This window comes from Pelophylax lessonae, assembly GCF_965119305.1.
Source record: "Pelophylax lessonae genome assembly, chromosome: 3".
Lineage (NCBI taxonomy): Eukaryota > Metazoa > Chordata > Amphibia > Anura > Ranidae > Pelophylax > Pelophylax lessonae.
The window spans coordinates 72793287-72812181 of NC_138770.1; the positions used below are offsets into that span (position 1 = coordinate 72793287).

The window sequence follows — 18895 nt, forward strand, 5'->3', positions numbered from 1 at the left end:
TGCATGCCCGAGTAATTGTCAAATTATCACAGTGCTGAAAACTGAAAAATGGCCTGGACAATAGGGGATTTTACATGGCAGTCATCTAGAGATTAAAGAGCAAAACTTTTGCTTTGACACATGGGGATTGATTTGCTTAAACTGGAGACTGTAAAATCTGGTGCAGCTGTGCATAGTAGCCAATCAGCTTCAAACTTCAGCTTGTTCATTTAAACTTTGACAAAGAAACTTGGAAGCTGATTGGTTTCTATGCAGAGCTGCACTAGATTTTGCACTCTCCAGTTTTAATCCATTACTATGGGAGAGCTAGGTGATGATCTTTACAAACATGTTCTGAAATGCCTGTTTCACATCATTATTTCTCAAGCTATAAATCAAAGGATTTAACACGGGAGTAATAACACCATATATAAGAGAAATGTATTTCAGATTTGATGAAAAACTTTTCACTTGCCCCATATACATGCTGATACTCGTTCCATAAAACATAGAGACAACGGTCAGGTGAGAGGCACAGGTGGAAAAGGCTTTGGATCTTCCACCAGAAGATTTGATCTTTAATATTGATGAAATGATACAAATGTAAGATACCACAATGAACAGAAGTGGTAGTACAAGTGTAAAAAAACTCAGAACAAGTATAGCTAGTTTATAAAAGGCAAGATTTCCACAGGCTAACTCTAGAACCGCCAACATCTCACAAGCAAAATGGTCCAGTTTGTTTGCTGTACAAAATGTTAGAGGCCTTGAAATAAACGGGACAACCGATATAAAAAAATTCCCAACCCATTTTGTTATAATTATGTTTCTACAGACTATCCAGTTCATAATGATGTTATAATACAATGGAAAGGCTATTGCCATGTAACGGTCATACGCCATCACCGCCAATAAAAAGGACTCAGCACTTCCTAGGTATACACCACTGTACATTTGCACCATGCAGCCTCTGATGGAGATTGTCCTTCTTACGGAATATATAGCTGTTAATAGTTTTGGAAGAGAGCTTGATGAGTAGCACAAGTCTATGAATGAGAGATTGCTGAGGAAAAAGTACATAGGCAGGTGAAGCTTAGGACTGGTGATAACGGCAGTGATAAGTAAAATATTTCCAAAAATTGTAAAAATATACATCAGGAATAATGCAACAAAAAATAAAATACACATTTGCATGTTCTGGGGGAATCCAACTAAGATAAATTCTTTCAAGAAGGTCTGGTTCTGGAATTCCATGTTTTAAATTAGAAAATTTGTAAATATCCTGATGGAGTTGTGCCAAATTTGTGAATATCCTTATGCAGTTAGAAACTAAATAGGGACATTAGGGTATTAAAAAGGAAGGAAACAAAACGTAGCAATACACATTCAAACCTCCAAATTAAAAACAACCATATGTTAACTTATATGCAGGGCTTGCTGATGGAGGGGGGTGTCATGTACCAATTTAGTCAATTTGATGAGAGGGCTTCCCTTGCAGCTAAGTGCCAAGCATTCTTGAAGGTGAGAACAGGGAATGCTAGGCTCAGAGAAGCACGAGTGCTCTTTCAGTAGATCTGCTGGAAGCTGCTTGCAGCATAGTCAACTGGATAGCTGTTAGCTGGTCTGTCAGGACAGATGGAAGGACCTCAGTTGCTGCTGGAGATGTAGTGGGACCAGGGTAGCAATTACAGGCCAGGTTGCACCAGAGGAAAAGGCAGGATCAGGCTGGCATGTTCAATATAAAGAAGCATAGTCAGGAGGGTAGCCAAAGTCATACACAAGTAGGCAAGCCAGGGAGAAGGCAGGCGCATGGTCAAAAACAGAGACAAGGTCATTCACATGGATCCAGTGGAGCAAGCAGAAGAGTAGTCAAGAGTAAGCCAGAGTCATGGTGGAACAAGAGAAGCACAGTCCTTAGAGCAAGCCGCGGTCAAAAGCAGGGATCAGGCAGCAGGGAAGTCCAGAGGCAAGCTGGGTCAGTAACAGATATAGGAATACAGGAAACACAGGAGCAAGGAGTACTGGTAACTGAAGATCATCCAGCATAGTCTGAGTGCAGCCATTGTCCTTATATAGGGCATTTAACATTGACTCCATGCACATGCAGGCATTTTTAAGCAGACAAGAATGGCCATGAAAAGTAGGTAAGGTTTTTTCCTCAGCACAGGCACATTTTTTTTCTGCTGTCTCATTTTCAGCACATGCTCTGTTTTTTTCCGAATAGCACCCTGACAGGTAGAGCTGTTCTCCTGTACCTGGACTGGGCCCCATATTTTTATCAAGGAGTACAGGGGCAAAGAGGGGACTCTATTTGCATGCACCTTTGAGCACATGCAAAGTAATCCCCCATAACTGATTTTGCTAAAGGAAGCACATGTACAAGCCCATCTGAAGTTTGCTGATGAACAACTAAATGATTCAGAGGAGAACTGGGTGAAAGTGTTGTGGTTAGATGAAACCAAAATCAAACTCTTTGGCATCAACTCAACTCGCCCTGTTTGGAGGAGGAGGAATGCTGCTTATGACCCCAAGAACACTAACCTCACCATCAAACATGGAGGTAGAAACTTTATGCTTTGGGGGGGGGGGGGGGGGTTTCTGATAAGGCGACAGGACAACTTCCCCACATCAAAGGGAAGTTGGATGGGGCCGTGTATCGTCAAATCATGGGTGAGAACCTCCTTCCCTCAACCAGGGCATTGTAAATGGGTCTTGGTTGGGTATTCCAGCATGACAATGACCCAAAACACATGGCCAAGGCAACAAAGGAATGGCTCAAGAAGAAGCACATTAAGGTCCTGGAGTGGCCTAGCCAGTCTCTAGACCTTAATTCCATAGAAAATATGTAGAGGGAGCTGAAGGAATTACCAAACGTCAGCCTAAAAACCTTAATGACTTGGAGAGGATCTGCAAAGAGGAGTGGGACAAAAACCCTCCTGAGATTTATGCAAACCTGGTGGCCAACTACAAGACACATCTGACCTCTGTGACTGCCAACAAGGGTTTTGTTACCAAGTACTAAGTCATGTTTTGCAAAGGGATCAATTACTTATTTCCCTCATTAAAATGCAAATCAATTGATAACATTTTTAAAATTCTTTTTTCTGTATTTTTTGTTGTCACTTGGTCTCTCGCTATTGAAATGAACCTACCATTAAAATTATACACTGATCATTTCTTCTTCAGTGGGAAAACGCACAAAATCAGCAGGGGACCAAATAATGTTTTCTCTCACTGTACATTTTAAATGAAATTTTAATTTAAAATTTTAATTTGATTTATTTTTTATATAATTTTAGATTTTAATTTAAATGTAAGTTTTAAATTAATTACTTACGTTTAAGTAATTTATTACATACTGATATTACTTTTCCTTTTATATTTAATTTGAATTTAAAATTTTAATTATATTTTAAGTTTTTAAGTAATTACTTTAAAACATTTACTGGTGGCATTAATGTGATGTAACGATAAAAGCAAAAATAGTATTATATGGCAGCATATACTTATTAGGTAAGACAGTGATCTTTACTAAGCTGTTTATAATATTAAAGAAACGTATTTGAACTGTTAAAATCAATTTAATATTTTAAAAACATGTTGTTGATAATGTTCACCCATACATAACACTGAAAGGAAATCAATGATAAAAAAAGTTATTGCTCAGGTTTCAATTTAGTATATTGATTTGAGTTGTGCTTTAAGCAAACACATTCAAATTTGGCTATGATTTTGGCTAAACAAATATCTGCTACTTCCCAAAATGATACCTAATGATCAAAGAGGGTTTACTAAATACAGAAAGGGGAAATGGGATATCAGAAGAAAACGGTGGCTTTTTGTTGCAACAAAATTAAGCTGACTGTACTTTTTTTTAATATTGATGTGGGGAAAGAGCTGGATAATATAGGTTAAAGGGACCCTGCCAGTACAAGGGCACTTGTACATGAATGCATACCTGTTAAAGGAGAAGGAATACACTTACCTTTTCACCAGCTCATTTGTTGAAAGCAGGGCTTTTTTTCTCAGAGAATAGGTGCAGGAACCAACCCTCCCCAGTCAACTCCCTGCCCCCAACTCCACCCCTCACCTCCTCCCCCCTTGTTCACAGCCCACCTCCCCATCCACAGGTCACATTCTCTACTCTCGTCCACAGCTCACCCTTTCTCCATTGTCCACAGCTCACCTTCCTGTCCACAGGTCACCTTCTCTACTCTAGTCCACAGCTCACCTTCCCCCCCCCCTCTGTCCACAGCTCACCTCCCTGTCCACAGGTCACCTTCTCTACTCTCGTCTACAGCTTACCCTCTCCCCTGTCCACAGCTAACTTCCCTATCCACAGGTAACCTTCTCTACTCTGGTCCACAGCTCACCTCGCCCCATCCACAGCCAACCTTCTCTCCCCCTGTTCACAGCTCACCTCCCCGTCCACTGGTCACCCTCTCTACTTTCCTCCACAGCTCACCCTCTCCCCCCTTGTCCACAGCTCACCTCCCCATCAACAGGTCACCCTCTCTACTCTCCTCCACAGCTTACCCCCCCCACAGCTTGCCTCCCTGTCCACAGGTCACTTTCTCTACTCTTGTCCACAGTTCACCCCCTCCCCGCCACACTGCTCCCCCTCTCCTCTCCCTCCACAGATAGCCCCCCACCCACAGATTACCTTCTCTTCTCTCATCCACACTTCATCCCCCCACAGCTCACCCCCCTCCCCCCCAATCCACAGCTCACCACCTCACCCTCCACATTCCACAGCAGCCCCCCACCCAGAACTTCACTTTTAACCTCTGTCAAAATAACACCTTTGCACACCCCACACCCCCACACCCCCCATCCACAGCTTACACCCCCATTCCATAATCACCTCGGCACCCCCATCCACAGTCCACAGTTTATCTTCCCCTATCTACATTTCACTTCTGCATTCCTATCTACAGCTCACCCCAATCCACAGCTCTAAACCCCCACACCCCCTATCTTTCACCTCTGCAATCCCAAGCCCCCTCCTCCCTCCAGCTCTCTTAACCCTGTACAAATCACCCTGCTCACAGATCTCACTTTGCACAATCTAACCCAACCCCCCAGTTCTGATCTCTGAAGAACATACACAACTTCACAAAAGTCTCTACTCTTTATGCACACAAACAGCACCCCTCTTCCTCCCTCTTTTCCTCTGCAGTAGGGATGATCGAACGGTTCGGGTCAACCATCGGTTCAACCCGAACATTGGGTGTTCGAGGTCCGGCCGAATTTAGAACTTTTTGCCCAAAAAGTTCGGAATTCGGCAACCAGAACCGACCAAAATGCAATGGTTTAGGAAATGGGCTTTAAAAGCTCGTGATTGGACCAGAACCATTAGCAAAAGCCAATTGAGGGGGCAGGAGAATGCTAGGAATGTGATTGGAGTGACTAGGGGGTCCCTAGGCCAATCATTAGTGAATACGCCCCCCAGTATATAAGATAGCCCCCGCCAAATTCCTAGCATTGTAATACAGGGACATGGAAGAGAGTGGAAGCAGTTCTGTTAATTTTACTTTAAAAGTGTCATTTAGCATTTATTAGTGTGAGGAAAGGGATATCTATTGTAGTTAGAGTGCTCTTTTACACTTTAGTTAGCTTCAAAAATGTAGTTTCTGTAGGGAAAGTGTGAAGTGTCAGGGTGACCGTAATGTAGTGTAGGGTTAACTGACTGCTATGGCAGGGTGACCAAACCCTTCCATATCAGGGTGACCGTAATGTAGTGTAGGTTGAAACTGACAGTGACTGCTATGGCAGGGTGACCAAACCCTTCCATATCAGGGTGACCGCTATAGAGAAAAGCTAGTTTCTCTCAAGACACTTTCGCTGCAGTAATATGGCTTCGCCCCTGTCAGCTTGCTTTTTGGCTGCAGGCGTCTATAGTGATTTTTTGAGCACATGTTTTGAGTCTGGCATGACATCTGAACATGTGTATAGGGGGTATATATACACACCCATGTATGTATATATACACCTGCACATATATAGGTGTGAAAGGAGCAGAAAAAACTACTTGCGCTAATGAAATAATTAACACCAATATAGTTACTCTCCTATCACACCTATATATGTCTAGGTGTATATATACATATAAGTATGTGTGTATATACACCACTATACACAAGTTCAGATGTTTTGCCTGCCTCCAAAGAACCCCAAAAAAATGCCCAAAAAAATGCTAGCGTCAAAAAAAAAAACGCCCAGGTGAGTTGTTGCAGGCATTTTTTGGGGGTTTTTGGAGGCAGGCAAAACATCTGAACTTGTGTATAGTGGTATATATACACACATACTTATATGTATTTTACACTTAGACATATATAGGTGTTATAGGAGCGTAACCATATTAGTGTAAATGATTTCATTAGCGCAAGCATATATTTCTGCTACTATCACACCTATATATGTCTAGGTGTATATATACATATAAGTATGTGTGTATATATACCCGTATACACAAGTTCAGATGTTTTGCCTGCCTCCAAAGAACCCAAAAAAATGCCCAAAAAAACGCTAGCGCCAAAAAAAAAAAAACGCCCAGGTGTGTTGTTGCATGCATTTTTTTGGGGTTTTTGGAGGCAGGCAAAACATCTGAACTTGTGTATAGTGGTATATATACACACATACTTATATGTATTTTACACTTAGACATATATAGGTGTTATAGGAGCGTAAGCATATTAGTGTAAATGATTTCATTAGCGCAAGCATATATTTCTGCTACTATCACACCTATATATGTCTAGGTGTATATATACATATAAGTATGTGTGTATATATACCCGTATACACAAGTTCAGATGTTTTGCCTGCCTCCAAAGAACCCAAAAAAATGCCCAAAAAAACGCTAGCGCCGAAAAAAAAAACCGCCCAGGTGTGTTGTTGCAGGCATTTTTTGGGGGTTTTTGGAGGCAGGCAAAACATCTGAACTTGTGTATACGGGTGGTGTATATATACACACATACTTATATGTATATGCACACCTAGACATATATAGGTGTGATAGTAGCAGAAATATATGCTTGCGCTAATGAAATCATTTACAATATGGTTACGCTCCTATATCACCTATATATGTCTAAGTGTAAAATACATATAAGTATGTGTGTGTATATACCACTATACACAAGTTCAGATGTTTTGCCTGCCTCCAAAAACCCCCAAAAAATGCCTGCAACAACACACCTGGGCGTTTTTTTTATTTTTACGCTAGCGTTTTTTTGGGCATTTTTTGGGTTCTTTGGAGGCAGGCAAAACATCTGAACTTGTGTATATGGGTATATATACCACTATACACAAGTTCAGATGTTTTTCCTGCCTCCAAAGAACCCATAAAAATTCCCAAAAAAAACGCTTGCTACTAAACGGCAAGGTGTGAAAAGCGAGAAGCCACTAACCTGTTCTATAAGTGACCTAATACAAACAATCTTTTTTTTATGGTTCTGGACATGCTACAGAGCTGAAACTTCACAGGTACACTTTTTAGACCCCCCAGATACTAAATCCAAAGAATTTGTTTTTCTGTTTTTTTATTATTATTTTTTTTCAATAATTGGCTCTCTATCAAAAATGACAATTTTTAAGAACTTTTTTTTGTGTGATTTATAGTCCCTGGGGTATGACCCAGAACCCTAGGCACTTTTTAGGGGCATTTATTGGGTTTTAGGGCTTCAAAATTGTGTTTTTTGATTACCGAAGTTCGGGTCCCATTGATTTCAATGGGGTTCTGAAATCCGGGCCGAGCTTTTGGGAAGTTCGGATGTTCTAGCCGAACCAAACTTTTGAAAAGTTCGATCATCCCTACTCTGCAGCTCTCATACCTGCATTGGTATTAGAGCAGTGCAGCAGACTCCGGTCTATTAGGCACATCAGGCTTTTTTTTCTCTCCTTTGCCTACTGTGCAGTTTTCGGTTTGTGGCTCCACCTGTCAGATCAGTGTAGCACAGAACCGAGGAGGAGTTTCAGCGAGCTTCACTCGGCTCCATGCTACACTGATCCAAAAGGCATCAGGCAGGGATAGCTGCCTCTGGAATCCCCAATAATGCCGACAGTTGCAGCGTCTGGACCCAGTCCCAGGGCACACATTAATCATATGTGGATGTGGGGCACATATGCCCTGGATGCTGGCGCTAGCATACAGAAGTCAGTGGAGGAAGTGAATAGTATGGAAAACTTCCTCTACCGGCTTCTGTGTAATGTGACAGGCTGCAGATAAGAGGGCTGCCAGAGGTGGAGGAACTGCGTTACACCACATTCTGGCAGAAAAAAAGCCCTGGTTGAAAGGTCATTATGTTGCTGCTTCCCAGCCACTGAAAGTATTTGACCAGTCAGAGGGATTAAATTAACTGTTTTCTCAGTTGTGTACAGTGGTTCCCCCCACTGATTTCTACGCCTTGTACATTTGAGCCTCCAGAATGAACCGTATTATGTTGCAGGGAAGGACGTATTTCACATGGTATGTGTAAAGGGAGCGCTGATAAATGAATCAATTAAAAAAGCTGCAACTAAAATCCGATTACCCAGTGAGGATAATTAAGTGTACAAATGATTAAAATGTGTAGTGCACTAATTCTGTGAAACTTATATACATAAATATGTAAACAATAGTGACACCAATATCATAAATAAATAGGATGAGATCTAAAACATAAAAGTCCATAAAATTCATAAAAGGTCCATTTATGCAACAGTTCACATAAGTCCTTGAATGAAGAGATCCCAATACCAAACAAGTGATTTCAATTTTAAAAAAAAAAAGGAAAGGTGTTTCAAGGTGCTTGTTTAAAGTGCAGGTATTCCCCTTACCAGACGGATGAAAAATAAGGTGCAATATATCTCCAAACTAAAAGATGCGTGCAGTGATATAGATAGCCCAGCTCTACCCACCTCGTGGCCGGTTTGAGAGTAGATAAGACTCTTACCAGATGACATAAAAGTTAAGGTGTATGGATAACTTCTGGATATCTTTCAGCCCAATTGTAATGACCGTCCCCCAAGCTTGCGGCTCCCTGTTGTCCCTTGGAAGTGAAACTTCATCCAGGTGTTCACAGGTGATTCCCCAAAAATAAACAAGGGTGGACTAATAGTGCATTATCCTTATAACTTTTATTGCTGATACTCAAAGATGCACTTACAGTTAAGACGATATAATAAGCTTGCTGGAACCCTGTAGATCCGTGGCCGCCTGCAGTGCGGACTCAGTGTCTCAGTCGAAGTCTGCTCGGAGGAAACGCGTCAGGGAGGAGGCGCGCCGTCACTCACTACATCCGCGGTCCGCACTGCAGGCGGCCACAGATCTACAGGGTTCCAGCAAGCTTATTATATTGTCTTAACTGTATGTGCATCTTTGAGTATCAGCAATAAAAGTTATAAGGATAATGCACTAATAGTCCCCCCTTGTTTATTTTTGGGAAATCACCTGTGAACACCTGGATGAAGTTTCCCTTCCAAGGGACAACAGGGAGCCGCAAGCTTGGGGGACGGTCATTACAATTGGGCTGAAAGATATCCACAAGTTATCCATACACCTTAACTTTTATGTCATCTGGTAAGAGTCTTATCTACTCTCAAACCAGCCACGAGGTGGGTAGAGCTGGGCTATCTATATCACTGCACGCATCTTTTCGTTTGGATATATATTGCACCTTATTTTTCACCCGTCTGGTAAGGGGAATACCTGCACTTTAAACAAGCACCTTGAAACACGTTTCCCTCATTTGTTTTAATTGAAATCACTTGTTTGGTATTGGGATCTCTTCATTTAAGGACTTATGTGAACTGTTGCATAAATGGACCTTTTATGAATTTTATGGACTTTTATGTTTTAGATCTCATCCTATTTATTTATGATATTGGTGTCACTATTGTTTACATATTTATGTATATAAGTTTCACAGAATTAGCGCACTACACATTTTAATCATTTGTACATATTTCACATACCTGGGGATGACATTTCAAGATACTTGAAAGGTAAATATATTACCTTTTTAATTTAGCAGGTGTACTTTTATGTACAAGTGACCCTTTGCCTACAGACTTTACATCCAAATTCAACCCCGACCATGTAACTACATGGCAGTAAATTTTATGAAAAAATACGTAATAGAAAATTGATTTAGCATACTTACCTGACATCATGGCCTCCGCCCTCAGTGACATCACATGGCTTTCCACTGAGATTATTGAAAAGTTGAAGATCCTAGATCTCTCGAGAGGATGCTCCTAAGGTGGTAATTGTTTGCAGTGTTTAAAGTGACTCTGCCTCAAAACTCAAAGTGTGGTCATAATATTTTCCCGTAAAGAAAATGTTAGATAATTATTGCTCCTTGTGCTATCGCTTTGCTGAGGATAAATCCTCCCCTGAAGGCTCTTCAGAATCCGACACTGCTATCAGTGATTCCTCTAACTGGCTCCTACACTGCTAGAGGACACAATGCTGCTTGTCTGGTCTGCTTTAAGGAAAACGTATTTTACTCATCATGGAAGTTTGGAAACAGTGTCAGTTTTATAACCATTGTCAAGACTATCTTAACTCAAGCCAGTTTTTTTTTTTTATTTGAAGCAAAATAAAATAAAATAAAATTTACAGAGATACTAGACTTAGCTCTCTTTAACTACTTGCCAACTGCGCTATAGATGAATGGCAGCCACAGTGCAGCCGGCCAGTTTTGGGAGACTGTCCATGGGACACAGCTGATCACAGATCGGGGTAAAGAGCCAATAAACAGCTCTATACCATGTGATCAGCTGTGTCCAATCACAGCTGATCACCATGAAAATACAAGCCAGCTATCTGCATTCCTTTCCTCACACTGACAGCGTGAGGAGAGCCAACTGGCTTGTGTGAAAGGGACATCTACACTGATCAGGGCACTGATTATCAGTGTCCTGATTATCAGTGCAGTCCCACCAAGGCCACCAGTGCTGCCTATCAGTGCCCACCAATGCTGTCAATCAGTTCCCACCAGTGATGCCAATCAGTGCCTATCAGTTTTTTTGGCTCCCCATCGGGGAATTGAACCCTGGTCTCCCGTGTGACAGATGGGGATACTCACCACTATACAAACAAGTATGTGCCCATCAGTTTTAAATCAGTGCCCATTAGTGCCTCCTTATCAATGTCACCTATCAGTGCTGCCTAACACTGCCCATTAGTGCCACCTACCAGTGCTCATTAGGGCCACCTATCAGTGCCCATCAGTTTTGCCTATCAGTGCCCTTATTGCCGCTTCTCAGTGCCCATCCGTGCCACTTACCAGTGACCAGCAATGCTACCTATCAGTGCAACCTCGTTAGTACCTCCTCATCATCACCACCAGTGCCACCTCATCAGTGCCCCCCATCAGTGCTGCCTATCAGTGCCCTTCAATGCCCATCAGTGCTGCCTCATCATTTAAGCCTATCAGTGCCCCTTAGTGCCTTCTCATCAGTGTTCCCTATCAGTGATGCATATCAGTGCCCATAAGTGCCACCTACCAGTGCCCATTAGTACAACCTATCAGTGCCCATCAGTTCTGCCTATCAATGCCACCTATCAGTGCCCATCAGTGCTGCCTATCGGTGCAGCCTCATCAGTGCCTCCTCATCAGTACCCACCAGTACCACCTCATCAATGCCCATCAGTCCTGCCTCATCAGTGCCACCTCATCATTACAGCCTATCAGTGCCTATTAATGTGGCCTCATTAGCACACATCAATGAAGGAGAAAAATGACCTGTTTGCAAAATTTTTGTAGCAAAAAATAACCCAGTGGTGATTAAATACCACCAAAAGAAAGTTCTATTTGTGTGAAAAATGATAAAAATTTCATATGTCGGTGTTGCATGACAGCACAATTGTCATTCAAACTGCAACAGCGCTGAAAGCTGAAAATTGGCCTCGGCAGAAAAGGGGGTAAAAGTGCCCAGTAGGCAAGTGGTTAATATTGCATTAGAACCATTGGTTGTAATATTACAACTTTGCCTTCAATTTGAAGATATTGTGTCAAATTAACTTTGTTTGTAGATGTTATGTTAATTAAAAATCCACAGTATTTCATTAAAATTTCTGTAGACTTATTTTAGATCTGTGGACTTTTTCTGATGTGGACTTTTTTCTGACTTCCCCATGCCATTTCTTTAACAATACCTTGCTTTTTAGCCTATACATTTGCTATTGCTGTTTTGTATCATTTGGCTCATATTGTCATCAATAAGGTTTGGATTCAGCCCCCGAACTTTAGTAATGTTCACCAAATCCAGGTACATTCTGATTATTACTATCATTAAATAATCTCCTAAACTCCCATAAATGTACCTACTCATAACTACTGAATGTTTTATTGTTCTCCTGTAACAAACAGCGAGCAGGCAGTGTCTCTTTTGCAATAAAAAAATACCTACATGTTTGCCCAATGTCTTCTTCAGAAATGTAAACTGAGCTACGCATGAGCAGCCCAGCTTACAGCACTTGTCCGATCTCTGTGTGCCGGGATGACTGGCTCCTGTGCATACACAGTAGTAATGTCATCCTGCACCGTCCAATAAAGACGGCTGAAAATTGTCACACAGAAGATGTGGTAATCTTTATCACTACAGAATGAAAGCCTAAAATGATACTAAAAGCAATTAAAAAAAATAAAAAAAGAGGTTATACTTACCTGCTCTGTTCAATGATGTTATATGGTAAAGTCACTTTCCTTCTCTTCTGCCAGTCCCCTCCAGTGCTGACCACAACACTGACTGTGTTGACAGGGGAATTGAGCAATAGTTCACTCCCTGATCATCTCACTCCTTGACTACTGCAATTCCTTCTCATTGGCTTACCTCTACATAGGCTACCCCCCCCTTCAATCCATCATCATGAATGCTGCTGGCAGGCTCATTCACCTTACCAATCATTCAGTGTCTGCTACTCCTCTCTGTCAATCCCTCCACTGGCTTCCACTCACCCAACAAATTAAATTCAAAATACTAACAACAACATACAAAGCCATCCACAATTTAGCCCCCAGCTACATCACTAGTCTAGTCTCAAAATACCAACCTAATCACTCTCTTCGATCCTCCTGCTCTCTAGCTCCCTCGTCAACTCCTCCCAAGCGTTGCCTCCAGGACTTTTCCAGAGCCTCTCCAATCCTATGGAACTCCTTACCCCAATCTGTCCAATTATCTCCTACTCTATAAGATTTTAGATGATCTCTGAAAGACCCTCCTCTTCAGAGAAGTATATCCTACCCACACCTAACAACTGTACTTCCATTTTCTATGTCAGCTCATCCCCCACAGTTATTGACTTTTGTTTCACTTGACCTTCCCTTCTAGACTGTAAGCTCTAACAAGCAGCCCTCTAATTCTTCCTGTATTGAACTGTATTGTAACTGTATAGTCTTCCGTCATATTGTAAAGCGCTGCCCAAACTGTTGCCGCTATATAAATCCTGTATAATAATAATAATTTCCTTTCCTTCAACCTATGGAAAGAAAATTGCATAATCTATGGCCAGCCCAAATATATAGAAGCTAGGTCTATCAAGATCTAGACAATTGATGGGAAACAATGGAAGATGTTTTTGGACTACCAGAACACCAGAATGGGCCCCCTATGTACAGCTCAATGATAATTATTGATGTATCCCTGACACTTATATATGTTTGTCCTGGCTTGTCTATCCCACTCTCTGTTTATTTAATACTGTGATTGTAACAATTAATACATGTTATATCATGCTTAATAATTTCTCTTCATAGAAATATATTTATGATTTGCTATATTAAGTTTATTTTATTATATATCAGTACATTCATGTTGTTGTGTTAAACTGCCATACACTCTCTTTATCAAGTTTAATTATTATATATATATTAAAACTCAAAGTATATTGATTTCAGGTAACACTTGCTGACTGCAAAAAGTTTTTTTTTTAATATTAACAAAATCACCAATGTATTTTATCTCCCTGTTTGTTCCAGTGATACTATTAGTGGTTTGCATATCTTGTTTTCCATTATTTATTTAAAAATATAACGTTAGGCATTTTCATTGTGTTCCTTTAAAGTGTCTTCTGTTACTTTATTTAAAGAATATATTTTAAATAATATTTATATTTTCATAATTTTGGTTTAAAGAGTTAAATAATATTTTATATAATTTTTGCTGTACATAATGACAAAAATATGAAAGAGAAATAGAAGCGAGGAACCTGTTTTCCTACTTCAGATGGATTACCTTTATTCATCTTTCAAGAGCCCTCTGTATATCACTGTGAATTAAGGAGCACACTCCAGAATTAGTGATAATAATAAGCAGGGACAGCAGAGAATGCATTTATGCCCCCATTGGTTTCCTTTCTCTATGACTATATATAATGTTTAATCACAATGGATAAAGCATCAGGGAGCTTAATTAATATTTTTTTTTTTCATAGAAAAATGATTTGGTATAAATGATTACATCATTGATGAAAATAAATGAAAGAAAAAATGGTGATCCCTAGCCACAGAACAATATTTATACTTTTTGGCCAAAACTTTTTTTAACAATTTCAATATATGTAAGCACCTAACAAACATAAGTTAATATTAGGCAGACATAATAACTACCCTAAAGTTTAGATTTGGTGCACCAGTTTACAAAAAGTTTGTACAACCAGAAAAAGTTCAGAAATGGACAAATAAATGAATTAAGGGCATACAATGAGCTGACCTATGAAGAATGATTAACGAAAATGAATGTATAATCACTTGCAAAAAAATGATGAAGAGGTGATATGATCACTTTTATAAATACCTAAATGGTCTATATAGTGGTCTTAGTGAGAAATTGTTTATTTTAGGGTAGCAGCACAGCAAAAAACTAAAGGACACTCTTTAGTTGGACGAAAGGAGGTTTGATCACTCTATAAGGGAATGGTTCTTCCCAGTAAGAGCTATAAAGATAGTCTAGCTGACCCAATATATTGCTTACAAACTGGGTCAAGAGGGATTTTTTTCCCTACTGGAGCATGTTGCTCCATGATTTATAAGAATATTTACTTTTTTGTGGGTTTAAATGCAGGTTTAGGATTTTTTTTATAACTCAATGGACTAGTGTCTTATTTCAACATAATTGTTTTTTTTTTGGGGGGGGGGGTCATTTACAATATACTCTGCAACGTTACTCCACATAGCATGCAGCACAGTCAAAGGATGGTTCCACCTTGGTTGTTTTTATATTCATTCTTTGTCATTTAGCTTCCATGGAAAGAGGAAGAGTTGAGTTTACTTTCAAATTATGAAGCCAGGTGATGTTACTAAAGACTGTGTGGGCATTCATTTCCTCCTACAGAGCACCTTTATTGATCAAGGCACTGGTGAGGCTGCATTGATGGGAACTGGTGAGGCTGCATTGATGACCACTGATCAGGCTGTATCGGTGGACACTGGTGAGGCTGCATTGATGGGCACTGGTGGGGCTGCAATGATGGGCACTGTTCAGGCTGCATTGATAGGCACTGGTGGGGCTGCAATGATGGGCACTGATCAGGCTGCATTGATAGGCACTGGTGAGGCTGCATTGATGGGCACTGACCAGGCTGCATTGATAGGCACCGGTGAGGCTGCATTGATGACCACTGATCAGGCTGTATCGGTGGACACTGGTGAGGCTGCATTGATGGGCACTTGATAAAAGAAAAGGAATTGGCAGCACTGCAGGTTGAGTCAAAATCCAGGTTTATTGACTGGACATCCAAATATGACAATCGTGACAAGGTAGACGCGTTTCACACACTGACTGTGTGCTTAATCATTAATGATTAAGCACACAGTCAGTGTGTGAAACACGTCTACCTTGTCACGATTGTCATATTTGGATGTCCAGTCAATAAACCTGGATTTTGACTCAACCTGCAGTGCTGCCAATTCCTTTTCTTTTATCAAGTTTTCACGGAGGCGAGCCGGGGCATGCACCTGTGTGAGTCATCAGGCAATTACACCACCTTGAGCAGTGACTCCTTGTCTGTTCAATTGATGGGCACTGGTGGGGCTGCAATGATGGGCACTGTTCAGGCTGCATTGATAGGCACTGGTGGGGCTGCAATGATGGGCACTGATCAGGCTGCATTGATAGGCACTGGTGAGGCTGCATTGATGGGCACTGATCAGGCTGCATTGATAGGCACTGGTGAGGCTGCATTGATGGGCACTGGTGGGGCTGCAATGATGGGCACTGATCAGGCTGCATTGATGGGCACTGGTGGGGCTGCAATGATGGGCACTGATCAGGCTGCATTGATAGGCACTGGTGAGGCTGCATTGATGGGCACTGGTGGGGCTGCATAGATGCAGTATTTTTATTAAAACCTTCTTTGTTGCTATTAACATTAAATGATGTTACCACATTGTAATCATACTTGTCTTGCTTTATAACATCAATATCTGTTATAAAACCAGGTGGGCATGGATGGTGAGCTAATTCAGTGCTTCAATGGGCCACTTGACTGGACTTGCCTCCCAGGCCTAAGGTTGCTAGTAAGTGCTTGTGAAAACATGCCCACAAAAAAGAGTAGGGCCTATGCGGCTAATGGGTGTCCCAACCACATTGGTCGGTTTATGTGTTCCTCCCTCTGGTTTGAAACAAGGGGGGGGGATATGTGGCAGAGTGACCCCATGCCATTGTTTAACCACTCTACAACCGCTCACAGTAATACTACTGCGGCAGAGTGGTTCGTTATCGTCCAGTCACGTAGTATTAACGTGATTGGACACTCCCCCTTCTGGGCGGCGCTTGCGCGCCGCCGGAGGCTCGCTCCCGCTGTTTTCATTCACAGCGGGTGTCGGGCCAGGGGAGGAGCAGCGGCGATCGCCGCTGCTCTTACCCGATCGTCGGGGATCGAGTCTGGAGATCCGCCCGCTGTGTGTAAACACAGCGGGCGGATCTCCATAGTGACAGGGAGTGACAGATCGGAGTGTTCAGCATAGCTGGACATCCGATCTGTCCATGACTCACACAGTCACCTCCCCCCCTACACGTCAGTAAGCACCAGGCATACATTAACCCCTCCCTCTCCAATAAAATTAACCCCTTCCCTGCCAGTGTCATTTTTACAGTAACAGTGCATATTTATAGCACTGATTACTGCAGTAATGTCACTGGTACCCCCAAAAGTGTCAAAAATGTCAGTCAGGGGTCCGGTCTGTCCGCCGCAATGTCGCAGTCCCGCAAAAAAAATCGCAGATCGCCGCCATTACGCGTTAAAAAAAAAACACCAAAAATGACAGAAATCTTTCCCTTTGTTAGTAAACGCAATAACTTTTGCGCAAACCAATCAAAATACGCTTATTGCGATTTTTTTTACCAAACATATGTAGCATAAAACAAATTGGCCAAAAATTTTTAAAAAAATTGGTTTTTACATCTTTTTTGGGGGGAATTTCATATAAAAAAATGTTAAAAATATTGTTATTTTTTCAAAATAAACGCTCTTTTTTTGTTTATAGCGCAAAAAGTAAAAATTGCACAGGTGATCAAATACCACCAAAAGAAAGCTCTGTTTTTGGGAAAAAAAGGACGTAAATTTCGTTTGGGTACGGCGTCGCACGACCGCGCAATTGTCAGTTGAAGTCGCACAGCGCCGAATCACAAAAAGTGGCCTGGACGGAAGACAGCAAAATCCTCCGGTGGTAAAGTGGTTAAAAGGGTGGCTTTCTTAGAAGCAAGCACACTAATGGCACAGGTGTGTACTGGCTTTATAAGAGAGCTCAGAGACCCACCCTTCTATGGGGGTCAGTGTTTGAAGGGAGCTGTGAGATGTGCTGGTGTGCACCATGGTGTCCAAGTCGGGACAGGCCAAGGCCCAAGCCTGAGAGAGAGTTCATGAGGGACAGAGCAGCTAGGAAGATGCAAAGCTGAGGTCCAGTGTCTGTGCATGAACACTGGGACATGTTTTATTGTCAGGGGGACCAAAAAGGTACTGATGTTCAAGAGGGACCCTGAAGAGGTACTTGCAGCAGTAAAGCTGCCACAAGAGAGCCAGGAGGCTGAATGTTATGTTTGATTCATGGCGTTGGTGGGAATCCTCTGACGGGAAGACATACCTGTATGAATTTTGACTTTCTTTTAAATAAAAGTTATATTTCCCAGTCACTCACATCAAGTTAGTATACAGATAATCCTTGTATTCAAGTATAATTCAGAATTTGATGTAACATTATTAATGGGTGATATAGACAGAGGGGTATCATCGTGGAAACGGTGAGAAGACCCGCCTGCTTATGTAAACAAAGCAGGCGAGTCTTCTCAGTGACAGACAGGAGGAGATCACAGGATTCAGCATAGCTGGACCTGCGATCTCTGTCTCTGTCACAGAACCCCCACCCCACACACGTCAGTAAGCATGAGGCATACATTTAACCCCTTGATCACCAACAGTGTTAACCCCTTCCCTGCCAGTGTCATTATTACAGTAGCAGTGCATATTTTTAGCACTGAATACTGTAGTAATGTCACTGGTACCCCCAAAAGTGTCAAAAATGTCAGTTAGGGGTCCGATTTGTCCGCCGCAATGTCGCAGTCCCGCAAAAAAAAAAAAAGATTGTCGCCATTACTAGTAAAAAATAAATAAAAATGACATAAATCTTTCCGTAGTTAGTAGATGCGATAACTTAAACGCTTATTGTTTTATTTTAGATATGTAGCAGAAAACAAGTTGGCCTAAAATGTTATAAAATGTTGATGTTTACCCATTTTTTTTTTTTTTTGGGGAATGTCATATATGTGCAGAATGTGAAAAATATTGTTTTTTTCTTTTTTTTTCAAAATTGTCGCTCTTTTTTTGTTTATAGCGAAAAAAAAAATTGCCTAGGTGATCAAATACCAGCAAAAGAAAGCTCTATTTGTGGGAAAAAAAGGACGTAAATTTTGTTTGGGTACAGCGTCGCAT

The 18895-nt window shown here is 41.3% G+C and overlaps 1 protein-coding gene across 1 annotated transcript; it reads right to left on the bottom strand.

The window, feature by feature from the left end:
* Window positions 1-306: 306 nt before the first annotated feature.
* Window positions 307-1233, bottom strand: LOC309550356 (olfactory receptor 13C9-like; the record flags this gene model as incomplete). The annotated part of the gene is made up of 1 exon (XM_082250753.1): window positions 307-1233. One exon carries the CDS (start codon window positions 1231-1233, stop codon window positions 307-309), a length of 927 nt encoding a protein of 308 aa, XP_082106879.1.
* Between the last annotated feature and the right edge of the window lie 17662 nt (window positions 1234-18895).